At 51.2% G+C, this 22,371-nt stretch overlaps 2 protein-coding genes across 8 annotated transcripts in view; one reads left to right on the top strand and one right to left on the bottom strand.

Annotated features, from left to right (window-relative positions):
• Ada (adenosine deaminase) overlaps positions 1-9,873 on the top strand; it is a 23,608-nt gene extending 13,735 nt beyond the window's left edge. Inside the window, exons 3-12 of one of the 2 annotated variants that reach the window (XM_029536336.1) lie at positions 1,077-1,199; positions 3,489-3,632; positions 4,210-4,325; positions 5,341-5,468; positions 6,006-6,077; positions 6,159-6,260; positions 6,476-6,540; positions 8,308-8,437; positions 8,914-9,013; positions 9,506-9,873. In XM_029536336.1, the coding sequence (XP_029392196.1) occupies positions 1,077-1,199; positions 3,489-3,632; positions 4,210-4,325; positions 5,341-5,468; positions 6,006-6,077; positions 6,159-6,260; positions 6,476-6,540; positions 8,308-8,437; positions 8,914-8,997 (964 nt within the window). In that variant the 3' untranslated portion in view covers positions 8,998-9,013; positions 9,506-9,873. The remainder of the gene's footprint in view (positions 1-1,076; positions 1,200-3,488; positions 3,633-4,209; positions 4,326-5,340; positions 5,469-6,005; positions 6,078-6,158; positions 6,261-6,475; positions 6,541-8,307; positions 8,438-8,913; positions 9,014-9,505) is intronic. The other variant, XM_021194292.2, reaches the window with a different exon arrangement.
• A 485-nt stretch (positions 9,874-10,358) lies between these two features.
• Pkig (cAMP-dependent protein kinase inhibitor gamma) overlaps positions 10,359-22,371 on the bottom strand; it is a 73,533-nt gene continuing 61,520 nt past the window's right edge. For 5 of the 6 annotated variants that reach the window (XM_021194255.2, XM_021194258.2, XM_029536337.1 and 2 more), the window contains exons 3-4: positions 15,239-15,412; positions 10,359-11,048 (exon numbers count right to left, since the gene is read on the bottom strand). In XM_021194255.2, coding sequence (XP_021049914.1) covers positions 10,969-11,048; positions 15,239-15,389 — 231 coding nt within the window. In that variant the 5' untranslated portion in view covers positions 15,390-15,412 and the 3' untranslated portion in view covers positions 10,359-10,968. Of the gene's footprint in view, positions 11,049-15,238; positions 15,413-20,192; positions 20,226-22,371 lie in introns of those variants that run through there. The other variant, XM_029536339.1, reaches the window with a different exon arrangement.

Raw genomic sequence — 22,371 nt, 5'->3', positions numbered from 1 at the left:
CACACACACACACACACACCAATAATAACGAAAATTGCGATGATAAAATAGAAGAAACCAAGGCCTAGAGGGATCCTATGGGCTGGATCTGAATCACAATGGGCGGAGACCGCAGTGCATTTGCAGAAGGAAGCCTCCCCAAGTTCACACCAGCTTCTGCAGTCCATGGGGAGGCAGAGACCCTGATGTAGGAAGAAGACTCCAAGACAGAGGTGTTGGTACTGGGTTGGGGGTGGGGAGAGGAGTGGGAAGTGGGGTGGGACAGTCCCAAGCTGAGTGGCCTGCACAGCAGGTATAGATATAGGCTGGGTGAGGCAGGCTGCTGTGATATGCCAGCCAGGAAAGAAAGGGGAAAGGTCCTGCTACCAGTTCCCAGGAATTATGACACTGCACAGTAGCTATTGTGTCTGTTAGCTTCTGTCTGGGCATATGTCCAACTGCCTCTGCCTGCCCCTAGACCTGATGAGGAAGTCATGGGCTTGCTATGGTACTCACCCTATTAGCCCCTTGAGATGTAATGACTTGTTTCTGGCTATTCCACCCAAAATGCAATTAATCCTGGAAGTCAAGCAGGGCTGGGCCTGGTAGTTCTTGGATGGGAGATGTGTGATTTTTTTTTTTTTCATGGCTTCTGGTTAGAAGTTTTCTGAGGTGGGGGGTGGGGGAACTCTGCTCTGTTCTTTATGCTTGGAGTTCGGTGTCTGCATCTGTCCCATGGGAGGAAGTAGATGGAAGGATCCCCTTCTTTCTCACTGGGGCTACCACTCTGTCCCATGCTGCCCTGGGAGGCCAGGCTGGATCCTGCCCTGGCACCTGTTTTCATTTGTTTGTTTTTGTTTTTAAAATGTATATATTTTTAAAAATTCATTTTATGTGTTGTGTTTTGTCCACAAGTATACGTGGAACACATATATGCCTGATGCCAGCAAAGGAGGCCTAAAGGCATTGGATCCCCTGGACCTGGAGCTGCTGATGGTCATGGGCCTCCATGTGGGTCTCGTCTTCTGCAAGAACAGCAGTGTGCTCTTACCCACCGAGCCCTGGCTGCAGCCCCTCACCCTTGATTTTATTTTTAGGAAGAGAGGCATCGCCCTCCCCGCAGATACAGTGGAGGAGCTGCGCAACATTATCGGCATGGACAAGCCCCTCTCGCTCCCAGGCTTCCTGGCCAAGTTTGACTACTACATGCCTGCGATCGCGTAAGTTGCTCACCAACCCTGTGCCCCATGGCAGCATCCATCCCTGTAACCAAGATCAGGCCTCCAACCCTGCTTCTTACCATAGTGTGCGCATGAGCCGACCTCTCCTGTGCCTCTGGGCTCCTGATCTCATCCCGTCCGGAGGTGGCTTCTGTCTCAGGGCAGAGGCGGCTCTGCTTGCTGAAGCCCTGTGCTGGCCGGCTGTCTAGGATGTCCTGTTCAAAATTCACTGCTCTTTAGACCCATGCCACCATTCCAGATCTCATAGAAAGAGCCCTAGTCTTAAAGGTAAACTGAGGCATGGGTGCAGAACAGGGAAGGGCCTAAGCCAGGTCCTCCATCCCCCAGGTTAGAGCTTTGGAAGGGAGACCCTAGAGTGGGACATGGAAGCGGAGTTGGGTCTTTCTTTGATGTCTTGAGTCACTGGGTGAGTGAAGACCATTGCTAGTCTCTGAGAAGGCCCAGGAATGGTCACTAGAGAGTGCCAGAGAAAGGATTCATGACTGAAAACCTAAGCCAGCCTTCTGACCCAAATTTACCAACCTCTCTCTGCATCCATCCCTCAGAGCAAACACTAAAACCCACAGGACAGGCGCACAAGCCCTGCAACTTTGAGGTCCTGCTTTTAGGGGTGCTGACTCCTCCCCCACCCCTGGGTACTCATACCCCACCTCAGATCCCTCTGCCCCTGTTCTCTCAACCTGGAACGCTGTTCTCTAAAAGCCCACAATTCGCCTACTGCACGTGGGGTCTTTCTGGCCATGTTGTGGCAGGCCACATGGCCTCCTGGCTTTACCTGTACCGATAGCATCCCTATGTATGTTTCCCCCCTATTTATACCTGGCTTCCCTGTCACGAGGCAATGGAAAGGCAGGGATCCTAGCTCCTGTTCACTGTGTAGTAGGAGTCTGAGCCCAGCATGAGGGCTCAATACCCACTTGAAGGGCGGATCAGACTGTAGATAGCTATGTGAGAGCTGTGGGTGGCTGGGGCTGGGAAAGACAGTGAGCAAACTCCCCACTATGTTAGAGCTGAGACCCAATCCTCCCTCGCTCATGGAACCCCCTCTTAGGAGTGACTCCACTGCCCTAGAGGCAGGCCCTCTCTTCTCCCCCCCCCCCCCAGGGCACTTGCTTGCCTTCTCAGCTCTGGAGGGAATCTTAACTAGGCCCGTCCATTAGCATTTGATCACTGCCCACAGGCGCCTTCACAGGTAACCTGTGCCTTGCTCATGGAGTCCACACTCAGCAGCAGCAGCAACTAGAACCCTTCCGGCCTGTCTCTGATCACTTCTTGGCCTTTTGGCTGAGACCAAGGGTAGCATTTGTCTGCCTGTCCAACTGCCGGCCCGGGTGAGGTTTCGGATGCTCCCTTACAATAACCCTTATCAAAGGGTAACTGACTAGCCAGGACCACACAGACTATGAGTCCTTGACTAGAGACCAAGTCCTCCCATCCCAGCGTCCCTCTGGATTCACCATTTAGCTTCCCTGCCAGCCTGCATCCATTACTCATCTAATATGTGGCTACTGTATTCTAGGCACTTCCCTTGGCTGAGGTATCACAGCCACGACAAGATAGGCAAAGAGATCCTTGTCTCATAGGAGCCAAGGGGAGATGGAATACAGCCAGCCCCTACAAAAAAGCAGGCGGTATCTAATACCAAGTGGGGATCGGGGCATGGAGAAAGGATGCTGAGGGAAGGTGGTTTGAAGAGGCCTGGGCAGAGGGCCTTCAGTTGGCATTAGGTGGGGGCAGGCAGAGTGCAGGAGGCTGGAGCAAAGGGGAGACCATGACCCAAAGTCCTGAGATGGCCAGAGGAAGACTCTGCAGTGCGGCACAAGGGGCTAAGGAAGCTGGTGGCTGTGACGTTTGGGCTGGCATGGAGTCAGAGGTGTACAACTGGCAGGTGTAGGGGCTCAGAAGAGAAGAAGGGTATGTTTTTGTTTCACGCATACACATACACATACACACACACACACACACACACACACCATTTTTTAATCACTCTCACTGCTTTGTGGAGAGTGGAGTACTTTGGGGCAAACTGGTCGACATGCCTGTTAGAGGCAAAGTGGTCACACAAGGGTAAGGGGTCAGAATGAGTTTGTAGTTCAAACGTACAGCTTCCCAGGCGGCTTGGCTCTCATGGGCAGGTGCCCAGGCATTAAGAGCCTGTGAGCTGGAAACAAGCTGGCTCTGAGGACAGTTGCAGTTACCTCGTTGGCTACTGGAGCTCCCAAGGAGCTGAGGAAGGTTGCCAACCTGTGTTCTTCCCTCCCTTCCCAGGGGCTGCAGGGAGGCCATCAAGAGGATCGCCTATGAGTTTGTGGAGATGAAGGCAAAGGAGGGCGTGGTCTACGTGGAAGTGCGCTACAGCCCACACCTGCTGGCCAATTCCAAAGTGGATCCAATCCCCTGGAACCAGACTGAGTGAGTGACACCACTGGAGGGGGCTGTGCTGAGCAGGGCTCTGATGGAGCGCTCAGAGCCCTGGCCTTGGCCTGGTCTGTGGACTCAGGGACTCAGCTCAGCCCTAAGCACACGATCCCTATCCCTCTGCTTGAGGCTGTGTCTCTCCCCTAAGTGAATACTAGTTAGCTGCCATGACTGCTTGGCTTAGCCAGTGACTTCTAAAGTCATTTGCTCAGTGAAGAGTCTGGCCCGTTGCTGTCTTCTGGTTGACCCCTTGCACCTTGAAGTCTCTTGAACCCCTATTCCTTCCCTCTGAGCCATGATTCTGATACACCATGTGGGAAGTGGGAATTGTACAGGCCCAAATTCAGTCACCTCTCCATTCTAGAAATAAGGAGGGCTGTGTGACATTCTCACACTGGGATCTGGTGATGCCCCGACAGCTCTGAGGAAGCGGGCCACTGCATAGGGCTTGAAATCATGTCCGTGTGTCCCCTCAGATGACAATCCAGGGGCAAGGCTGTTCCTCCCTGCTCCAGTTCCATGGCTGCCCATGGTCTTCCTTTGGCCTAAAGCTCTTCCTCTCCCCATACAGAGGGGACGTCACCCCTGATGATGTTGTGGATCTTGTGAACCAGGGCCTGCAGGAGGGAGAACAAGCATTCGGCATCAAGGCCCGGTCCATTCTGTGCTGCATGCGCCACCAGCCCAGTGAGTACCGTCGCACCCTGCCGGCTGCCTGGCCTAGGACAGGGCTGGACCGACTCTATCCCAGTGTCCCCCACCTTGTATTTCTAGAGTTTTCTAAAAAACACCTGTGAACTTTTGGTGACTCTGGTGACTCTGCTTAACAGGAAATCTGGGTCTTGATAGCCACGTGACCCACAGGAAGCTCAAAGGAACCTAAACAATAGGGAAACGTGTAATACCATCTAAGACTCTGTGGTCTGGCCCTGCCTTATCTGGGCCATAAAGACTCTTGATGGGTCTGATTTCTGAGGTATCCGGGGTCCTCCCCCACTACCGGTCAAGCCTCCAAGGCTCAACCTGCAGAGCCCTTACTGTGACCCAGGGCAAGTCACATCACCCATCGTGAGATTGTTCACACTGTGTCTGGTGATGGTCACACTCACTTCTTGCCCCCACCCTAAGGATTAGTGGGCACCAAAACCCTGGGCTGATGTTAGGTTACAGGGCCTGCTATAATAGGACATGGCCTGTCTGTCTCTTTGTTAACCGTCAGTGCAGCCTGGGGACTGAACTCAGGTCATTGGGCTTAGGGCTTTACCTGCTGAGACATCTTGTTGGCCCACATCATAACAACTTTATGGGGCTCCTAATATAAAAGTGCATGATGCATTAGCAATAAACTAATATTCCCATCAATTATATTCTGGGCTAAATATTAGGCTGTGATTTCCTATCTTCTCAGTGGAGTGAGTCTGCCACGGGGGTTGGTAAGCACCAGTGGACTAGCCTATCCATCACTTACTGAACCCAGCCCACATCAGCAGCCACTCGCCATGACCTTGTGAGTGGTTGATGGTGTCCCTCTGGGAAATGGCACTCTGAGGCTTGGGTGGGGAGGACACAGCAGTCAGGATATGAAGACAAGACACTGGATCTTCTATCTTCTCTGGCCTCAGATGAGGGATTAGGGCAGCCAGTGGGTGGCTGGCAGACCCTACTCCATCCCTGATGTGGCCCCGTTGGACCTCTCTGGCAGGCTGGTCCCTTGAGGTGTTGGAGCTGTGTAAGAAGTACAATCAGAAGACCGTGGTGGCTATGGACTTGGCTGGGGATGAGACCATTGAAGGAAGCAGCCTCTTCCCAGGCCATGTGGAAGCCTATGAGGTGGGCCTGAGAAGGGGAGGGTGGCCCTGGGGGAGCTTGGGGTCTTCTGAGTCCCCAGGTATGTCTTGGTTGGGGCTCAGGACTTAAAACGGGATATTACCTAAAGCCCCGCTAGGTGTTGGGAGAGCTGTGTTTGCGTCTGCGTCTGCCTATGTGTTCCTGTGTGACCCTGGACAGGGCTGCTTTTTCTCTGGAGCTCATTGCCTTGATTCTGAACTTCTTGTTAGGCCTTGGTCCTGTTAACTTGGCTTTCTTGAGCTCCACCCTAAAGCAGTGTAATGGCATTTGCTTTGGACTATTAGACAATGTGTTTAAACCCTTCAAACAGCATCAGTGCACAGAAGCTACAGAGTAAAACGTTTCCACCCTATTCCTGACTTGGGAAACCAGGCCACACTGTCCTATACACTTCAAGTAGCCTAGCCTGATTGTGGGGACAGTGACACTTGCCAAAAGTCAGAGCCCCAAAGTGTGGCTCAGACAGAGCTCCCTAGGGTCCTCTCAGAGCCATGCCCAACCTGTCTCTTCCCCATCCAGGGTGCAGTAAAGAATGGCATTCATCGAACTGTCCACGCTGGCGAGGTGGGCTCTCCTGAGGTTGTGCGCGAGGTAAGGAGCCAGTGACCCCGGGCCTCCTCTTCCTGATTCTGTTCCTGCCCCTGGACTCAGCTCCTCTCTGTTTCTCCACAGGCTGTGGATATCCTCAAGACAGAGAGGGTGGGGCATGGCTACCACACCATCGAGGATGAAGCCCTCTACAAGAGGCTACTGAAAGAAAACATGCACTTTGAGGTGAGACGCCAAGGCAGAGAGAGAGCGAGCTCTGGCTACCCTATGTGTTTCAGACAGAGGCAGGCCAGGCAGGCTGAGTGGGAGTCGCCACATGGTGGAGGTTTCGTGGGGCTTGAGGCACTAAAGCTATCCAGAATAGTACCTCAGCAGGTGGCTCAGCCCTGATCAGTCTGACCCTGGGCCCACTATGCCAGTCACACACCTGCCCCTTGCAGGTCTGCCCCTGGTCCAGCTACCTCACAGGCGCCTGGAATCCCAAAACGACGCATGCGGTTGTTCGGTGAGATCTGGTTCCTGGGACCCATTTGGTTTTGATCTGGAAAGGAAGGGGAGGGAATGGGGTCCTGACCATCCTGGTTCTTAGTCATGAAGTCACTCTGACTGGCTGAGAAGCAGGCATTGCTGTCCTTGTCCAACAACTGAGGACTGTGAAGCTCAGATGTGCCAACCTGCCTCCTCACCCACTAACTAGCAGAGCTGGGCCCCATAGCCCACCAGCTACGAGTGTCTACATTCTTGTTACCCAACTCTGTCTCTTGGGCTGTGGGAAGATGTGCCTCATCTGTCTGGATATTTGCTTATTGATGCTGTCGGGTGTTCCCCTGAAGGCCAGCTTGAAAGCTTTTCCCTAGAGCACCTCGCCCATGCTGCCTGGCTCCCATCAGCAACTAAAAACAAGGCCTTCCTGTCCAATGACCTTATCAGGCTTCAGGAGAACAAAGCTGTCTTTTCCCAAGGCAGGATAGAGGTGACAAGGACTTGGGCTGCCAATGGTCAGGCCAGCACTGGTCTGTCAGCTACAGTTACACAGATGGAAGGAGTGTGCCCTGATAACAAGAGGCTTGTGGGCTTTCTTAGTGCATGGCGCCTGTGGGACAGCTCAGTGGCCGCTCTTAGATGTGGCACGCACATCTATTGCACACAGGCTGGGGAAGGGTCATCTCATCTTCGCAAATACAAAGGTTGAAGAGCAAAGACTCTGGGAGATGGAGGATCAAGATGAGGAGGGAAAAGAACCTGTAACAGTGACATTAGGGACAGGCAGAAACAGAAGGAAAGCCAAAGACATGTCAAGGTGGCCAGGGCTGGTAGACACCTCAGTGGATAAGGAAGCTTGCTGTGCAAGCGTGAGACCAGGGTTCAGACTTCTAGCACCAACATAAAAAGCCAGGCATGGCCATGCACACCTGTGACCTCAGTACTAGGGAGGAGAGTGGAGACAGGAGGATTACTGGCCTCAAAATAGTGAGCTTCAGGTTCCACGAGAGAGCTTATCTCAGAGAATTAAGGTGGGGACTGCCAGAGAAAGACACCCAATATCCTCCTCCAGCTCTGTGAACCCTGAACACACAGAAAACAAAAACAAAAGTTTCCAATGACTTTTTAAAAAAAGTATGGGGTCCATGACTAATGCTTTGAGAAAAGTTAAGTGTCAAATTCTGGGACTGGTGGGATGGCTCAGTAGGTAAAGATGCTCTCCTCAAAGTGTGACAACCTGAGTTTGACCCCAGGAACCTATATGGTAGAAACAGGAAACTGACTGCCATAAATTGTCCTTTGACCTCCAATCATGCCCCCATGGCATGCTTAAATACATAAGAATTTCAAAGTGTTGAAAACTGCTCTCCAGGCAAGGAAGGTTGGAGCTGGCAGAAACCAATCAAGTTCAACAAGATGGTGGGCAGGGTTGTACCAGGAAGTCTCCATGCTGTGTTGGAAGAGCCATATGGCAAGGGACTGAGGACTGAATAGGAGAGGAGGGTAGGATGCTAGCTGTGCTCCAAGACTGAGAGGGGGAAGGCTAGAGAGCATGGTAGCTTAAGGCTGTCACCGTCTCCCTATCTGTCACCTCAGGCCATTCTGCCACTGCCTCTGAGCTGGCTTTTCCCAGAGTTTTATAAAATATTACCTCTTTAATACGAATGCAACCCTTTGTGTGGTCTAAGGTTGTATAAAGATGGAAGAGGGAGGTGGTGGACGGACGGGCAGTGATGGTTCTTGGAGTAAAAAGGCTCTCTCTTTTCTTCCTGCCTGGCCCCTCCTCCAGCTTCAAGGATGATAAGGCCAACTACTCACTCAACACAGACGACCCCCTCATCTTCAAGTCCACGCTGGACACTGACTACCAGATGACCAAAAAAGATATGGGCTTCACTGAGGAGGAGTTCAAACGACTGGTGAGTATGTGTGAACTGTGAGCCTGACACTTGGCCCAGGTGTGTGTGTGTGTGTGTGTGTGTGTGTGTGCGCGCGCGCGCACGCGCGCGCCCGTGCAAGCATGTATTGTGTGTGGATTGCCTAGAACCTCTGGAGACCAAGAATGGGTTGGCCTGACATGCCAAGCTCATCTTAGCACCAAAAGCCTTCCACAGATGCCTTGGCGGCAGCATGCTGGCTAAGGGACCAGGCAACTAGCCTTTGCTTAGGTTGAGCCCCTTAGAAGACCTCTCTCCCAAGACAGGTCTGACTGTGGATGTTTTTGTAACATTTAGGTTGATCATAGGCTCAGACCTTGGTCTTGGGTTCTGATGTCCTGAGTGAGTCCCTGCAAGGACCTGTGCCCCTCCCCCCACTATGATGCCCCTTGCCCTTGCCCTTGCTAACAGGGCTGCTCCCTTCCTTGTACTCTGACTCCATGTTTTTCCCCTTCTAGAACATCAATGCAGCGAAGTCAAGCTTCCTCCCAGAGGAGGAGAAGAAGGAGCTCCTAGAACGGCTCTACAGAGAATACCAATAGCCACCACAGGCTGAAGGTACGCTTCTGCAGGGCGCAATAACCACCCCACACTGTCCCTCCTTAACTTTGTGCGTGGCTTGTGGCAGAAGTCCTTGGGAGGGAACATACCTCTGCAGGGTTGCAGCCACCACCCTATGCTGTCCCTCCACAACTTTCTGTGTGGCTTGTAGCAGAAGTCTTTCAGAGGGTAGGGACAGCCCTGAAAATAATGGAGACTGTCTGGCTTCGGGGCGCAGTGGTCAGCTTCTTGTCAGGGTGGCTATTTCCTGATCATTATGTCAGGATAGGCTCGGGCAGCCTGGGGTGTGACCTGAACAGCAGTTGGCCCAGTCCCAGTTCCATGAGTTCCTTTATTTCCTTATAGCCTTGGCAAGCCACACATTCCCTTGTTTGAAGCCCGACTTGCTGTCTACAGAAGGAAGTTACTCTCTGGGCCTAGATTTCTGTGCTTTCTACCATGCCTTTTGTGTTATGAGATCTGACCTTTCTATTTCTCTGACTTGACCAGCAGAGCAGGTCCCCTGAAGATGGCAAGGCCACTTCTCTGAGCCTCATCCTGTGGATAAAGTCTTTACTACTCTGACATACTGACCTTCATTCCTTCCAGACCTTGGAGAGGCCAGGTCTGTCCTCTGATTGGATATCCTGGCTAGGGCCCAGGGGCCTTGACAATCATGGGCATGAATTGAAAACCTTCCTTCTAAAGCTAAAAATATGGTGTTCAATAAAGCAGCTGGTGACTGGTATCTTGCAGCACATGGTGAATACGGTCTCGGGGCCCCGGGCCCTACACTGTGTACCGGGTTGAGGAGCCCGGGTCTCTCCTGTAGAACTGATACTTTTCCAGAGGGGCTGTTTGAGCAGATGCTCCTGAACTCTCTGACCCTTTAACCAGTCCTTTGGATTTACTTTTATATTGGATTTTAAAGATTTAATTCTCTTTATGTGTTTTGCCTGTTTGTATGTATATGCATCATGTGTGCCTGGTGCCAGAGGTCAGAAGAGGGCACCACCTCCCCTGGACCTGGAGTTTAGGTAGTTCTAATCCACCATATGCCCATGTGCCCACCAGAGGACAGCAGTGAGAGCTAACTCTCTCCTCCTACCCCATCAGTCCCAGGGACTGAATTCAGGCTGCCAGGCTGGGCAATAAGTCTCTACCCACTGAGACATCTCACAGGCCCCTTTCAGGAGGTGTGGGCTGTGGGTGGGTAGGGTGAGGAAGGGCTCATGAGATGTCACATGAGGGGTTGTGCTGGCCACCACAGGACAGAGGGCAGCAGTGGGGCCCTGTGGGGCGAGGATGTGGGGATGCAGAGCCCAGCTGTGCAGTTGGTAGTTAAAAGATCGTAAGCCAGTCACACAAACCACCAGCATTTATTTCCTGGGCCTAAGTATCAGTCTCTTGGTACAAAGGGCAAAGAATTGGTCAGTTAGTTTTGAGTCCAAATCCTTTCCCAAAACTGGATCTGTGAGGCTCCATGAGGAAACTTAGAGCTGCATAGATCATCAGAACTGAGCTTAAGACGGCTTTCAAAACAAAAACAAAACCCAAAACCAAAACAGAAGAAAAGTGATTGTCAGCTCCCTTCTCTCTGAAAAAGTTATGTTTTTAAAAAATGTAAAAGAGGCTTTAAAAAAGGGCTAGGAAGATCTTCCCGACAGACGGCTGGCTGGAGGGTGAGTGGCGACAGGGCAGTCCCTGTCCAGGTGGCAGCTGCTCACCTAGGGGCAGGGCCTGGCTCGAGCCCCGCCTAGCTGAATAAATAACATCTTGTGGTGCTAGTGTCTTCAAAGTGTACCTGGGCACCGTGGGGAGGTGGAGAAGAGTGGAGCCTGTGGTGTGGGTAGAGGACTTTGCTGGAGTGGGGGCCACAGAGGACTCCATGAGGCTCTCAGTCGGCCTGGCTGGCCAGGGCTCCAGTCCAGGAAGTACAGCGGGTCTCTTCAGCCTTAGGACCACAGGCAGACTCAGGACGAGGTGTTCGCATCACTGCTCTCAGGCTGGCCGCTGGCCTCCTTCTCTGGGGTACTTCCCTCTGCCTGTCCTTCTGCAGGGGAGAAGAGGGGTAAGTTTTCTTCTTTCACCTAGTCACATGCTGTGAAGCACAGGTGGCCTGGAAGGACCAGCCAAACTGATGACCGAGGCCAGCCTTGGAAGCAGGCTAATGGGTTCGTTAGGGAGGGTGTGGCCAAGGCCAGAGAGCCATTTAACCTGCTCTCAGGTCTTGCTTTTACCATGGGAAGGCTGCCAGGGCTGCTGGTATAATAAAACTCAGTGCAGGTCAGGATTACAGACCTGCTGATGAGCATGTCCTCTCTAGAGGGAAGAATGTTAAGTTCCCAGCAGAAAGTATGTGCTTAGCAAATGGGAGTTTCCTCAAACACCATATAGGAGCCGAAACCAGTGGGCAGCTCAGGTGTGCTCACTGTGGCCTGCACATCCCAAGGTAGAGGCTACCTGACTCTGAATACCACTGGCAGCATCCAGCCTTGCTCTATTCCAGCCAGTCAGAAACTTGGGCTGGAGTAAGGGACAGCAGCAGGCTGGGTTTCCACCTGGCCAGGCCTGCAAGTCCCTACCTGAGCTAGTCCTCGCTCACAGCTTCTCTGAAGCCCTGATGGAAGGTGGGACCAGCAGCCTCTGCCTCACCCACTTGCTAGCTGTTTGTACTGTTATTCAACCCTCTCAGGGCCAGCATCCTCCACAGATGCTGGTTATGGACCAAACTCAATCAGTAATGCAGTCTCAAGCCCCAGGGACCCTGGTGCCACTGAAGGTACATGTCATTCTGCCATTAGGCCTGTCTTTATGCCTATGTTGAGCTCTGGGTCTGGAATTCTGTCAAACAATCCACAGTCTTTGGCCCTGAGTGCTCATGGAAGTAAATAGTGTGGACAGAATTTGGCACTGTGGCTCAAGTATGTGCCAATCTGAGCCTGCCTGTCCCGAAGCAGCCAACTTGGAGGATGGGGGCTAAACCAAGATTCAGCCACAAAGGTCTCCTGGTCTCCGGAGGCCTAACGCCCTGAGGTATTAGGTTCATTTGTAAAGCCCCCATGAACTGAGACCCTTTAAACTCCCCCACTGTTTCTGCTCTGTTTACCCCACTGCTAGAGACTGCAGGCGAGTCACTTTGTAGTGACCAGCTTGGCAGGGATGAAGATATCCTGAAGAGACTCTGTCCCTCACCTTGGCTGTCAGACTATTGAAACATTGGGCCCCCAAGTAATTAGACATCCCCAAGGATCTCCTGCTGAAGAAGACAAGCCTAAGGCCTATGCCAGCCAGAGGGACTTTTCTCAGGAAAGAGTTCTGTAACTTGCCAGTGATTGAGGAAAGTGGGCCCTGGACAATGAAGGGGCAGTGATGGCCAGACCACAACTTGTGATGACAGCCTGCGTGTGCACAACGCTGGCCTCTACTTAAACCTACCCTCATGGCAGAGCCCCAAAGATGAACTTTGGAGGGATCACTTGACCTCTCCGTCCCTCTTCCAATGTGGCTACGCTGAATAAATTACCTTTTGTTGTTCTTCATTTTAATTTGCCTTTTTAAATTTTTTTCTTCATGTACATGAGTGTTTTGCTTGTATGTATGTATGTATGTATGTATGTATGTATGTATGTATGTATGTGTATAAGTGTTTTGCTTGCATGTATGTATGTGAACCACATGCATCTGTGGCACATTTGGAAGTCAGATGGTACTGTATCTCCTGAACTAGAGTTACAGATGTTGTAACCTGCTATGACGTGGTCTTAACCACTGAGCTTGACCACTAGCTCCTAATTTGGCTCTTTTTGGCTTATTAAGAACTGATGTCTGAATCTGGCTTAGTGGAACGTAGGCTGTGACCCTAAGTCCTCTCTAACAATCATATGTCCTCTGTACCAGCCCCAACCCTCCCTTAGTCGGGGAGAAGGTCCTCTCCCATCAGTCTTAGGGATGAAAGAACTGCTGCCCAGGGTCAGTGCACCCTCATCCCACGGCTGGCCTCTGGCTTCTCTTCCTCTTAGGAGAGTCTGAGAAGATGGTGGGCACAGACAGATGTGTGTACTGCATGCTGGAGGGCGCTGACAGATCCAACAGGCCACAGGCTTGAGACCAGGTAGCTAGGATGTTTATGCCTGCCCATACCCTACGGGGTCACAGTCCTGTTCTACTCAGGCTATGCATCAGCCCTTGAAAGGCGTGGCAGAGAAAACTCTGAGGCCTTGGCCTGTGGGTCAGAATCTGGAGGATAGCATTAAGGCTCTGTCCTCAGCCTAGGAGAGTCTGCTGGGCTCAGAAATGCCTGGAGACACTTTACTGTGATGACTTCTCATAGCTGACCACTTTGCCTGATTCTATCAAAGGCGCTCCAGTCTCCAGTAGCAAGCACATTCTGTCCTCATGCCTCCCTTTCAGGCATCAGTCATGGTGGCTAGCAAGCATCATGTATGTACTGGGAGGACCCAAATACCACAAAGGCTCTCAATATGGCAAACGGTGTTGTAAAGGCCTGCATGAGGGAACTAGTGATGGCTAAGGATGAAGGCAGGCAGCAAACAAAGCTGATGAGAGCTGAGCAGAGCACAGGAGCCTTGAAGGGCCCCTTGGCAGTGTGCCTGGTGTGCCAGCTGGGCCCACTGCTCATTCGGCTGGACAGTGAGCAGCCGTTGAGTAGGTACCCGTCACGTGCCAAACACTGCTAGTCACAGAGGGCATGAGACAGCCTGTGCTGGAGCAGCTCAGTTCAAAAGGGGTGCTTACAGAGCCATGGAGACAGGGAGACAAGCTGTGGTCAGGGAAGGCCTTAAAGGCACCACAATGAGAAGCAACTGCCAGAGGCAGGGCCTGCAGGCCTTTGTTCTGGCTGCGAAGAGTGGGGGATAAGAGTTGGGGCTGCAAAGGGGTTGGTGAGCATTGTGCAGGTGTCCATACTTAAACGGAAAGCAGGGGCCAACACAAGGAAGGCCAACAGGGCCTCAGCCTGGGAAAGTGTGTGAGGCTTAGGGATAAAGGGCAGGGTATTCTCTCGAGGCATATAGACTGTCATACCAATGATGGTCATTTGCTGGGTGAGCCTAAGAAGACTCCAGTTTCTCTTGACCTCAGTTGATCTATAACATGAGAGACTGGGTCCCTGCCCCTAACACCTTCCCTGTTCCATGTTCCTAAGTTACTTCTGCAATAAGGACTAAGAACTCTAGACTGGGGCCACACAGGCAAAGACAATGTTTTGGCCCAGCCAGGACCTGCTCCTGGAGTAGTGCAGTAGGAAGCCACAGTGCACCATGGGAAGTGATATGGCAAGCACGGCTCTGAGCCTGCAGCAGAGAAGTGGTAGGGAAGGTTTCCTAAGGAAGGGTCTATGGCTAACTGTGGACATAAGCTGAGCAGAGGCCTCTGAGAACAGAGAAGTGAGGAGCAGGGTGTCCTGGGCAATGCTGGGTCCCCTTGGTTTCTCCATTGGGTCACTCAGCCTGTGGTCACAAACTGCCTGCCATGTGCAGGTATAGCAGGGTTCCTCTCTTCTGAAACTAAAGTCAAAGACACGAGGCCTTTGAGAGTGATGTGGCTGGGGGCACACTAGCTGAGGAGGCCTCTGGGAGCATCTGGGAGTGAAGGGACAGCAGGTGGCCGCAGGTCCACTGGGGTTGTTGTAGACAGAGGTAATAGTGAGTGTGGTGAAGGCCCACACAAGGAGGCCCTGACCCTTTATAGAGAAGCAAACTGGGATGGGCAAGTGGGGGAAAGTGGGTAGGGTGTGGATGAACCCCAAAGCCAGGCAGGCATGACTTCTAGGGAGCACTGAAGAGTAGCTTGGCTCTGAGATGTTACCATAGAGTCTGGGGCAGAAGGCTGACAGGACAGGACAGGTTAACTAATCCTGCTGTCTGCTGTGCAGGAAGGGCATGAAGTCCAAGTGAACAGCAGGTAAACATGGTGGCTGTGCAGATGTGGAGAAGCTAAGGCATGGAGCACTGGGAGTTAGGATCCATTACAGAGATCTAACAGGACTTGTTGGAGTTGGGGCAGAAAAAAGGCCAAAGGCCTAGCCACTCATCAGAGCCCTTGGAACCAGGATGCTGACAGTCTCTATCCTAGACATCGGCTGGGCTCTGCCAACAGAGCAAACAGCCCCAATTTAGATGCAGCCACTTCCCTGAGGAAGGTATAGGGCCTGGAGGCTAGCAAGAGCTGGCAAACTACCTCCCCAGCTGCCCAACAGGACACGGGGGCACTGGCTCTGACCTGCTCCCTCAAGTGCAAGCTCGCCCATGTCTCCAGCGAGCTTCCGCACGCTCACGGCCTCTGAGTCACCCTGGATGTCAGGGACTGCATTCCGACGGCCTGTCCGGTCGCAGGAGATGAAGTCCGAATAGGAGGACTCGACTTCCATCATGCCTGTTGCATCGCTCCTCAGGCCTGTCAGAACAGGAGCAGAAGTGAGACACTGACATCCTTTGTAACTCCAGCTAGACAACTCCTACCCACATCTTACAGAATAAGCATGAAGCCTGGCATGGTGGTGCATGACTTTAATCTTAGCACTTAGGAGGCAGAGCTCTGTGGCTCTAGGCTAGCCTGGTCTACCTAATCAGTTACAGGACAGCGAAGGCTACATAGAGAGACCCTGTTTTATTTATTTTTTCTTTTGTTTTTTTTTTTCTTTTCAAGATAGGGTTTCTCTGTGTTTTTTCGAGACAGGGTTTCCTGGCTGTCCTGGAACTCACTTTGTAGACCAGGCTGGCCTCGAACTCAGAAATCCACCTGCCTCTACCTCCCTGGGATTAAAAGAGTGCGCCACCACCACCCTGCTTATTTTTAAAATTAAGAAACAAAAAAATCAAGAAGAGAGAGGGGGAGAAAGGGGAAGAAAGGAGGGAGAGAGGACAGAGAGAGATGACATGCCTGAGGGTCAGGAAGGTGGCTCAGTGGGTAAAGGTGCTTGCCACTGAGCCTGGTGACCCGAGTTCAATCCCCAGGTACCATGTGCTAGAAAAACAGAACGAACTCCTGCACATTCTTCTGTGACCTTCACACCTGCACTGTGTACCTTGTATACACACACACACACACACACACACACACAGAGAGAGAGAGAGAGAGAGAGAGAGAGAGAGAGAGAGAGAGAGAGAGAAGAGCAAAATAAATGTAAAAACACATAAGACCATGCATTCCATCTTGATTCAAAGTCCAGCTGATGAGCAGCTTGCCCTGCTCCCCACACCATGTGCCCAGCACTGTCTAGGGTACAGAGGGAGCACAGCAAGCCGGCATCACTCCCACCTCACAGAGCTTAAGAGTTCACTGCATATTGTGTCAAGATACCATCATGTCACTTGGCTCATGACTGCGTGTTCAGGGCTTCAAGGGCACTAGAGGGATGGCTAGGACCCAACCAAGACTCAGACATGGAAAGCAGCACACCAGCCAACAGCTAAGGATGCTATGGGAAGAACTGGGCATGGTCGTTTACCCCTGTAACTCCACCACTGAAGAAAGTGAGGCAGGAGGATTGAGGTGAGTTCGGGGCCAGTCTGAGCTACACAGTTGAATAGTGAGCTCTGGGATAAAAGAATGAGACCATGTCTCAAGTAAAATTATAAAATGAAGAGAGGCAAAAATTATAAAAAGAAAGACGGGAAGAAAGAAAGGGGGTACAAGGAATGCCCTACAGAAGGGAACAGCCAAGTGCTGAGGCTCCGAGGAAGGAAGATGGGGTGGAGCAGAGCAGAAAGGACACACACAAGGGACAGTGACAGGGAGGACACTGAGGGTGGGAAGAGGCACCCTGGAGGGGTTTTAGGTAAGACCATGAAGACAAGCTGTGGATGGGGTAGGTTAGGCTTCTGGGAGGCCAGATGTGAGAACGCAACAGGGACCAAGCAGACACCAAGATGGGTCCTAGACACAACCTGGAGAACAAATATGTGGGCAGTTTTTGTCTGACAGGGAGTTTTGGTTTCTGACTTAAGTCAGGTGGTAGAGGGAGGTGTGGCTACTGAAATGGGACCCAGAGGGAAGCATCTGGGATGCCAGATGGGTGGAAAGCAACCATTCAAGGGCGATTCCCTGCTGGCTTCAAGCTCCCATGAGTCCTCCAATGGGAAGGTGGGAGGGCACACAGAGGAGGCTGGAAAGGCATGAGACCAGGAATGTCCCTGTGGGGACAACAGTCTAGAGCAAAGAGAACCACGGTTCTAAGGAAGGAACTCGGTAATTATCCAGGGACCAGACCATACATTAGATTTCATAGCCGATTCTCTGGAGCAAAGACCCTGCCCCTCTCTGGGTTCCCAAAAGAGGCAGGGACAAAATTCTGTGTAAGGAAGTGCCCCCTGCACCCAGCAGATGGCGCACCCCGCCTGTCTTTCTTAGCTGTGGTGAGCATCAGAGAGAGAACTCCTTCCTTCTACTGGTCACTCTGCTTCCCCTTCCTTTAGGGAAACCGTTCAAAGCCTCGGGCACAGCAGAATGGCCTGTTGCAATGGTGATGACACTCTACAAATGATGAGACTGCAGCACAAAGAGTGATGAGGACAGTCACCAGGCGTTTGCTTCACGTCCATCACACTCAATGGCCCCACCCCATAGATAAGCACTGTGTAGGTGTAGCTTTATAACTTGTCTTGTAAAGGTCCATGTGGTTCCTAGGCTCAGATGTTTCCCTAGGTGACACCAGCTGCCCACGGGGTGGGTCAAACCCTGGGCGGCCCACACCATCTGTTGTAGCCTCTTTCCCAGCTCTTTTCCAGTTAGAACGACAGTTCCATGAAAAGGGACTTGCGTCTGGATTTTCTTTCTTTTTTTTTTTTTTTTAAAGATTTATTTATTTATTATATGTAAGTACACTGTAGCTGTCTTCAGACACCCCAGACGAGGGAGTCAGATCTTGTTACGGAGGGTTATGAGCCATCATGTGGTTGCTGGGATTTGAACTTCGGAAGAGCAGTCGGGTGCTCTTACCCACTGAGCCATCTCACCAGCCCCGTGTCTGGATTTTCAATGCACCAGACTGAGAGGCCTGATCTTGGCAGCTGAGCCAAACCCGCTCTGCTGCTTCCTTCCAAGATGCTGGGCTCGGCACCTGCTACAGAGGAGTGCGCTATAAATACATCTGGATCACATAGCTTTTCATCCACCCACCTGCCCACCCACCCATTCTCTCCTCTATACCCTATCTATGGGATGACAGAATGACCCCAGGGACTGCAGGGAAGGCTCTGACTACCAGAGTGCTCGGCAGTTGTTGCTCTCTCCCGGATCTGACACCACAAGATGAATCACCTGCTAAGCCACCTGCTGGCCTCTCACTGGGACAGACTCCCTAGGGCTCTGACCTTGCTTTTGCTGTGTCTGACCTTTGAGCCACCCTGGCAGAAAGCTGATGCTGGTGGTACTGCCAAGTCCCAAACCCAATCCTGGAAAGCATCCATCTTCATTCATCCTCGGGGACCATGGTTCCAAACACAGCTATGGGGAGTTTTCCAACTCAGCACATAAACACTCAAATTCACTGTCTTCCATGACTGTATTCTTCACGCTGTGGCAGCATAGGCCTAGAATCACAGCTACTTGGGATGCCAAGGGAGGATGACCTTGGGTCCAGCTAGACTGAGGTATATAGCAAGATGCCATCTCAACAGACAGACAGACAAGCATGAGAAAATGTTCATTTATGCTGGAAGTGAAATAAAATCATATAGTCACATATGAGTATCTAACTTTTTTGTTTGTTTGTTTGTTTTTCAAAACTGCTTCTCTGTGTAGCCCTGGCTGTCCTGGAACTCACTCTGTAGACCAGGCTGGCCTCAACTTAGAGATCCGCCTGCCTCTGCCTCCCAGGTGCTGGGATTAAAGGCGTGAGCTACTACAGTCTGGCTTTCCTCAGACTCGGGATCCTCCTGCCTCTACATCCTCCAACAGATGCTACCAGTGTGTGCCACCACAGCCAGCAAGATTGATTTTTAAGTATTTATACTGTTTTTTTTTTTTTTTTTATATTACTCTACTTTTTTGAGACTGGGTCTCATGCAACTCAAGCTGGCCTTGAACTCAAAACATAAACAAGGCTGGCCTTAAACTCCTGATCTTCCAGCCTCTATTTCCCAACTGCTGGGATTATAGCTATGTACCATACCTGACTTAACTTCTCAATCTTCTTTTGGGAAATGGCTTTGTTTTTATTATTAATTATTATTAGTGCTGGAGATGTGATCCAAGGCCTTCTGCATGCTAGGCAAGTGTTCTATCATTCAACTACACCCTAGACTATAAATTATCAAATTATGTGTGCATGAGAAATAAAACTCAAAAGGCACAAATGGAAAGATGCAAGAACTGGGTGTCTCCACCTACTCCAGGCACTCTACCCCAGCACACTATATCTTGGGTCCTTCCAGAAATGTCTGTGTGATACACAAAACACCTCCCTTCTTATGTCTTTTGTAATGAAATTTTTCATTTGTTCATTTCTTTATCTATTACTGTGTGTCCATGGCATGAGTGTGTGTGGGGGGGGGGGAGCACGATGCTCCTATAGAGACCAGAGGACCTCTTTGCGGAGCCTTCCTGTGCACTCTAGGGTCTGAACTCAGGCTGTCAGGCCTGCGACGCAAGAGCCTTTTCCCACTAAACCATTTTGCTGGGCATCTTTCCTTTTCTTTTTGAGAAAGGGTCTCACACTGTGGACCAGGCTGGGCTGGAACTCACTATATACCCTAGGTGGGCCTCCAACTCACAGCAATCCTCCTGCCTCAGCTTTGCAGATGCTAGGATTACAGGCATGTACTATCATGACTGGCCAAACCTTTTTATTTTTCATCTTGCTTTTCTTCATCCAAAAACAAATCCAAATTACCCTGAAATTCTGTACAACGATTATATCAAAACAATACAAACATCCAAAGCCCACCCAGCCCTTGGCTGCCGTTAGCAGCTGCAGGGTCCTCTGTGGGTACACTGCAGACTGATTTAATTACCCTCTCCCTAAGACCTGGAGTCTTTCCTTAAAAGCAGAGCAGCCACATCAAAGGCTCTGTGCTCTTTCCTGTCCTAAGTCCTGCCTGAGTCCCCTCCAGATGCTCTTTTATTTTCCCTCCCATTTCAAGCCACTTTGTGCTGCTGTATTAGTCAGGGTTCTCTAGAGTCACAGAACTTGCAGATAGTCTCTATATAGTAAAGGAATTTATTGATGACTTACAGTCTGCAGTCAAATCCCAACAATGGTTCAGTAGTAGCTGTGAATGGAAGTCCAAGGATCTAGCAGTTGCTGAGTCCCACACCGCAAGAAGGCGAAAGAGCGAGAGCCAGACTCCCTTCTTCCAATGTCCTTATATGGTCCCCAGCAGAAGGTGTAGCCCAGATTAAAGGTGTGTGCCACCACACCTTTAATCCCAGATGACCTTGGACTCGGAGATCTCCCTGTCTTAATCTTCTGGATTCAATCACCACTGTGTCTCAAGATCTCCATACCAAGATCCAGATCAGAAACTTCTATCTCCCAGTCTCCAGATTAGGGTCACTGGTGAGCCTTCCAATTCTGGATTGTAGTTCATTTCAAATATAGTCAAGTTGACAACCAGGAATAGCCACTACAGCTGCTAAATCAAAATACCTGACTGGACCACCTTCAGCCGCATGCTTCGCATGAGACAGACCTTATTATACAGAACCAAGAGTTTAAAGGCCACAATCATTCTTCTGTAGTCTCCTTCCCCGAGAGTGAACACCATCGCTCTTGTCTTTATACCCTCAAGGCTGTTCCAGAGCCTGCATGCAGTGGGTACTTCATGCTTACTGAATGAAAACTATTAATAGCCCGAGTCCTCCTCTTGAGTGGCCAGGCTGGGTCACTGACAGCACGCTGTGCACACAGCCCCTCTAGCCTCCACTTGAGAAAGGAGGAAACTGAAGCTGGGGAGTGGAGTGACTTCTCAGCCCAGCCCCGTTCTTCTTGACCAGCACTCATGTTGTCCTTTATGCTATCCACCTCTCTGTCCCGCCCATGGCCTGCCCATCCACTCTCTCATGCTGAGGCGAGACACCTGGGTGACAGCATTAGGAACAGCAGCAGTGTCCTCCTTCCTGGGCAAGGACAACCTCAATTGTTGCCCGAGAGAAAACTCTATGGCCCTCAGCTCGGGCCTCCCCTGACTTCCTTCTCTCATGGGTTTCCTGCACAGGACTCACTTGGGTGCATAGGCCAAAGCACCTCCTGAACCTGCCCTTTTCCCACGCAAGCTGGCCTACCTCTACCTCTGGCTCCCCCTCAGGTCCTCCTTCTCTGTTGGCACGAGGGACACTCAGGAAAGTAGTCAGGCTTGTGGCAGCATCTGACTCAGAACCGTCCAATGATTAAGAGAGTGAAGAAAGCTGAGCGTGACTGTGCGTGCCTGCAAACCTAGCACTCAGGAGGATCAGAAATGTAAGGTCATTCTTGACTATACAGTAAATTCAAAGCCAGCCCAGGAGACCCTATCTTAAAGAAATAAAGCACAGCACACACAGAGATCCGCTCATACCACTGACATAAGAATGTTCTTGATAAACAGTTACCAACATGTGGGTCTGTGTTGCTTTCTCAGCCCTGGCCCACTGCACATCTCCAGCAGAGAAGCAGCTTGGATGCACTCAGGAAATGACAGGGCCTGGTCCATAGCAGGTGCTCAACAATTATTTGCTCAGTTAACATAAGTTTATGGAGAATTGAACTGAGAGGCACTCCAGGGCCCATCTAGAAAAGGCTGTTGTTACTTGGAAAAACTGAAGCTCAAAGAAGATTGCTAGAGGGTCACCTTCAATTCCAGGAGGCAGAGGCAGGTGGATTTCTGTGAGTCGGAGGCCAGCCTGGTCTACACAGAGTTCCAGACCAGCCAGGGTGACATAGTAAGACCAGATCATAAGTAGTACCACCACCACCCAAGGTTCTAGACTCCACAGGCCCTACTGCCTAGTGCAGAACTCACTGCTGTCATCAGTCCCTGGTGACATCACCAGTTCAGGGGCTGCAGGTGTGCTGTGCGGGAACTCATCTAATGCCTCTGTCTTACCGTCTAGGACACACTGGACATCACCCTTTGCCCCTGCACTTGGGAATAACCAAAGCAACCTGAAGTTCATGAGGTGAGAATATGGGTTCAAAGGGGCCGGAAAGTTCCATGAGACGTGAGAAGCACCAATTAATAAACCATTGCTGTGCCCCACTGTGGCTGAGCTATCAGTAAATCTTCCCTTCTGACATTTCACTTGGCTCCTTTGTCTCTCCTCCCCCCCCACCCCCCAGACAGGGTTTCTCTGTGTAGCCCTGGCTGTCCTGGAACTCACTTTGTAGACCAGGCTGGCCTCAAACTCAGAAATCTGCCTGCCTCTGCCTCCCGAGT

The sequence above is a fragment of the Mus pahari genome, chromosome 3, assembly GCF_900095145.1.
Source record: "Mus pahari chromosome 3, PAHARI_EIJ_v1.1, whole genome shotgun sequence".
In the NCBI taxonomy this organism is placed as follows: Eukaryota; Metazoa; Chordata; class Mammalia; order Rodentia; family Muridae; genus Mus; species Mus pahari.
Note: the sequence above shows the minus strand (reverse complement) of the source record. Positions and strands in the feature narration are given on the sequence as shown.